Here is a 5385-nt window from a genome sequence, read left to right on the forward strand (position 1 = left end):
CACTATCGTTGTTGCCCGTCTTCATATTCCAACCATTAGTTTTTTCTTCATTTCCATCTTCTTCTTCTTCCTTTCCAGCGTCCTTATCTTGCTCCACCTGCAAATCCGTGTTTTGGCCTTCATTTCCTTCATGAAGTTCTTCTGCATTTCCAGTAACATTGCCAAGTTCTTCTGCAGTTCCTTCAGCACTATTATCTCCTGGCACATTCCCATCATGGAATCCTTCATCTTTAAGTCATGACCTTTGCCACTGTAAATATTGCTGTCTTCCTTCACCTTCCTGTCATCATTCCCTTCAATGACATCATCATCTTCTTCTTCATCTGTGGCCACAGCACTGTTTTCTCTGTACTTTCCACTTCCGCTGCCGTCGGCCTCCAGAGTTGCATCAGTGCTTTCTCCACCATCCTCTGAATCAATGCTGTCTTCCTGTTCTTTTCCTCTCTCGCCTCCCAAGGTCTTGCAGGAGTTCTGATCCTTGCCATTGGTGCTGGCCTCACAGCTCCTTCTCCTGTAGCTAAACCATAGGCCCAAGAAGAGCAGGACTCCAGCAAGGACCCAAAATGGCCACTGCTGCAGGGCACCAAGGAGCACGGCTCCCCAGCCTTCGTCCTGCTGCTCTAGCTCCTGTAGCAGCCGAGCCATCTCGTGGTCCAGCAGCTCCTGATGCTCCTTCATTCGCTGGTGCGTGGCCTCATCCAGCCCATCCCCAGCTGGCTGGGGGTACTGGATCAGGCTTTGCACGAGCACGAGGAGCAATGGCAGTACAGCCATGGTCTGCAGGAGGACACACAGAAGGGGTTCAGTGGGGCCGAAATGGAGACAGACAGTGGGGCGCAGGAGCTGCAGGGATGTGGCAGCAGGAAGGACAGGGCCCCCGGCAGCTGGCGGGCGGCCAGGCCTGCACCGCTGCCCCAGCAAGCACCGCGCCCTTAGCGAGGCGCTGCCACCGGGGCCGGGCCCTGGGTGTGGGGGCAGAATGCACGGCCCGGTACCGGAGCTTCTGCCCCAGCTCTCCTGCAGCCCCTGGCCTCACCCAGCCCTGTCTCCTCACTGCTGTGCACTCACCACTTGCCCAGGCTCTACTGGGGCAGCTGCACCCGCTGAGGCCTTTTAGAGCTGTCCCCATTGTGACACGGCCCCTGTGCTGTCACAGAACCCAGAGTGCCTCACAGGCCAGCCCCGCCCGCCCTCCCCAGCCCGCTCAGGGAACTCATCATGGCCCTGGGCACCCAAAGCCCCAACAGACACCAAATGCAGAGCCATCACTCGGGAACCTGGCAACCCCAGAGCTTCCCTTGACAAAGCAGGCACAAAGGCCCCGCCACGCAACTCTTGTCAAATATAAATTTGGGTGACATGACCCACGGATGTTTTCAGTATATAAGTGTACGCTTTTAGTTAATACTGGTGGAGGACATTCATTATTAGTATTATTCATACTTATTAGTTTTGGGGCAGGATGTCATGTAGGCTAATGCTGTGTTCCAGATTTAGTGAGAAATCTTCCTGAAAGAAATCTAGGCTGCCTGGATGATGCACAGAAAGATTTAATACCATCCTAAAAGGCCAAATAACTTCATTACACAATTTTGGTGCCTTCAATAGCCTCTTAGCTCTCAAACACTATAGTTCAACACCATATTAAATTTCAGCCATTTCAGGGCATTTTCACTTCAAGATTCAAGCATATATATGGGAATGCTCGAGAGGCAGCATACTTAATATATCAAACATCTCTGTTTGCAAAAAGTCTTTATTTCAGATAGGGATATAGGAAGGACATCGTCTAAGATACAGACGTTTATATATGAAGAGTGACATTTCAGGCAATTTGAGAAACTTATCTCCTTTTATTCATTTTATAAACGTTGATATACAAACATTATTTAAAAGCACACAGGCAAATACAGTAGGATATCTAAATTCTCTAAACTCAGAGTAACTGGGTAAATTGGCAAAACATTCTAAACCAAAGGGCCTCTAGAAGGAATGCTAAAAAACAAGTGTAATTAAATCTACAATTACAACTACAACTAAAGCTATACCTACAGTTACACGTACCGCTAAAACTACAACTAAAGCTACAGCTACAAGTACATCTAGAACTACAACTAAACAACTACATTAATCCCCAACAGGCTAGGTTGCTCTCTTCAAGGTGTTCTAAGCAACCTCTCTCCACTTCACTGTCACCTTTGAGGATGCAGAGGTGGAGCCAGTTTCTGCTCACAGACAAGGTCAGCAGCACTGTTGGAACTGGAAGGTGAAGGGCAAGGCCATCCAGAGATGTGTCTGCACAGCGAATCCATGTGCTGTAGCATCTTTCTTCCGGAGGAACAGGAAAGCAGCTTCAGTATTGCCAGTGACAAATGCATCAGCTATGCAGAGCTCAGGTGGCTGCCATCAGCTGTGACACTCCATCACAGCTCTGTGCAGGGAACTCCTCTCAGTGGCTGGAGAGCAGCACCCCGAGGCGAAATCGCAGCCGACCATAAGCTTGCCTCGCCTCTCTGTGGGCGGCCGGATCTCGGGCCAGGTGCTCAAAGAGGTTGGGTGGCACAACCCCTTGCATTGCTGGTGGCAAGCTGATCTCTGCAGGAAGCCTCTCATTGCCCAGCACAAAGTGCCTCAGGTGTGTCAGCTGCAGGCAGCGGTCCAGGTACGCCATGATGTCCCACAGCCGCCGTGCAAATGCTCTCCTGTGCCACCGGGACAGCGGTACTGTGGTCAGCACGTGCATGACCACAGTCTTCCATGTAGAGCTGGAAAAACCTGTGTCCCTCAGGATGCAGGTGAAGAGCTGCAGGCATTTCAGGTGCAAGCTCTCACACGGCAGCTGCCTGGCCATGTGCTGGAAGAATTTCGCCTCTGCCACAGCGTATGTCTCGGCCCACGCTGTGCTTGCAGTGATGTTGGCCTTGGCGGTCTGGCTGACCACAAAGATGTCAGAGTCCCCTCGGCGCACCCCAAAGAGCATCTCCACCGTCAGGCTCTCCCTGCCTTTGCTTAGCTCCAATAGGCAGGACCGGCTGCAGGGCTGAAACGCCAAGTGCCATGAGTGCCACTGAGGCACCTGCAGCCACGAGCTTCTCACCATCTGGCAGAAGCAGTGGGAGGTTTTTTCCACGTCCAGGTAGGAGCTGGTGCAGAGTGTCTCTAGGAGGCTGCGCTTCTGCTTCCGCCGCAGCTCCTTCCGCGAGTGGTGCAGGAAGCACAACGGCTTCTCTTCCACCTGCTCCTTCTCGCACGTGCACACCAGCTCCACACAGACGTTGAAGGTCCTGGCTTCCACATGCCCTGCACTGTTCAGCTCCAGGTGGAAGGCGTGCCCTGGTGGGGGATTCAGTGGGACCAGCACATGGTACACGCCATCCCAGTCACGGGGACTCCAACCCTCAAAGGCACTGCCCACCCCGATGGCTTCTTGAGGCACTGGGTAGAAGCTATTGCTCACGCTGTCCACAAAGACACGCGTCAAGCTCTCCATCAGCTCAGCTGTCACTGAGCATCCTCTCTCCAGGTCCTCCACAGGCCACTCTATGCGGTCCACTAAAAGGATGCCTTGCTCATTCCCAGCATATCCTGTAGTGGTGTCTTCCATTCCACCACTGCCACTTTTTCCCTTGCCACCATCATGGTCTTCTTTTTCTCTGCTTCTCTGTTCACTGGCATCGCTGCTTTCCTGCACCTTCACCTCCGTGCATTCTTCCTGTCCATCTACGCAGTCTTCACCTTCATGTACCTCATTGTTGCTGGCCTCACCGCTCCTTCTCCTGCAGGTAAACCATAGGCCCAAGAGGAGCGGGACTCCAGCAAGGACCCAAAATGGCCACTGCTGCAGGGCACCAGAGAGCATGGCTCCCCAGCCCTTGTCCTGCTCCTCCAGCTCCTGCAGCAGCCGAGCCATCTCGTGGTCCAGCAGCTCCTTACGCTCCTTCATGCGCCAGGGCGTGGCCTCATCCAGCCCATCCCCAGCTGGCTGGGGGTACTGGATCAGGCTTTGCACGAGCACGAGGAGCAATGGCAGTACAGCCATGGTCTGCAGGAGGACACACAGAAGGGGTTCAGTGGGGCCGAAATGGAGACAGACAGTGGGGCGCAGGAGCCGCAGGGATGTGGCAGCAGGAAGGACAGGGCCCCCGGCAGCTGGCGGGCGGCCAGGCCTGCACCGCTGCCCCAGCAAGCACCGCGCCCTCAGCGAGGCGCTGCCACCGGGGCCGGGCCCTGGGTGTGGGGGCAGAATGCACGGCCCGGTACCGGAGCTTCTGCCCCAGCTCTCCTGCAGCCCCTGACCTCACCCAGCCCTGTCTCCTCACTGCTGTGTGCTCACCGCTTGCCCAGGCTCTACTGGGGCAGCGGCACCCGCTGAGGCCTTTTATACCTGCCCCCATTGTGACACGGCCCCTGTGCTGTCACAGAATCCAGAGTGCCTCACAGGCCAGCCCCACCCGCCCTCCCCAGCCTGCTCAGGGAACTCATCATGGCCCTGGGCACCCAAAGCCCCAACAGACACCAAGTGCAGACCCATCACTCAGGAACCTGGCAACCCCAGAGCTTCCCTTGACAAAGCAGGCACAAGGGCCCTGCCACTAAACTCTTGTCAAATATAAATTTGGGTGACATGACCCAAGGATGTTTTCAGTATACAGGTGTAAGGTTTTTTTTGTTAGTCAACGTGGAACTTTTTTGCTCTTAATATTGATATTTATTACTGTCGTGGTGCATCTCCCCTCTCTTGCTCCTTTCCAGGCTGCAGTGTGGTCTGAGAAATACTTGTTAGGCCTTGGCCTTCACACACCACCTGGGATCAGATCCTACTTTTTTTGTGGGATCTCAAGCACACCCATTTGTGACAATTACTTTGGGGGCAACATGTCATATCAGTTGATATTATTTTCTGATTTAGTGAGAAATTAAGAAATCCACACTGCTTGAATGATGTAGAGGAAGTTGTAATGCCATCCTGTGTTAAGGCCTATACTTACTTTACACCAGCACTGTCCTGTGTTACAGACCTTTTGTGAAAACAAAGATGTGTCAGGATTTCCCTACTGAATTAGGAACGCTTCCATAGATCTGTTTATTGACTGACAAAAGATCACACACAAGCAACTTATGGTTTGCACAGCAGTGTAAAAATCCTCAGGCCCCTACAAACTACTTCTTACACCAGAGATGGCTGATCAATAGTTTGGCTGAAGATTGGGCAAACCACTGTAATCATGAAATACAACTTTTAAAATGGAAAAAGAAAAGTTCTTGAAATACAGAACTTTTGAAGCTTAGCTCATTCCACTCTAATGTGCCCTCCCCCAACAGCACACAAAGATGTGCTCATCCTGACACTTGCTGCAAATGGCTACCCTAGCATGACAGTCATTC

At 52.7% G+C, this 5385-nt stretch overlaps 1 protein-coding gene across 1 annotated transcript; it reads right to left on the bottom strand.

Moving 5' to 3' along the window:
- Positions 1-2449: 2449 nt before the first annotated feature.
- On the bottom strand, positions 2450-4039 carry LOC128935560 (inositol 1,4,5-trisphosphate receptor-interacting protein-like 1). Its single transcript, XM_054273981.1, has one exon. The coding sequence runs from the start codon at positions 4037-4039 to the stop codon at positions 2450-2452; it is 1590 nt and encodes a 529-aa protein (XP_054129956.1).
- Positions 4040-5385: the final 1346 nt, after the last annotated feature.

This window comes from Melozone crissalis, unplaced genomic scaffold (assembly GCF_028551555.1).
Source record: "Melozone crissalis strain CALT ecotype California unplaced genomic scaffold, PUWL_Pcris_2 ptg000004l_1, whole genome shotgun sequence".
NCBI lineage: Eukaryota > Metazoa > Chordata > Aves > Passeriformes > Passerellidae > Melozone > Melozone crissalis.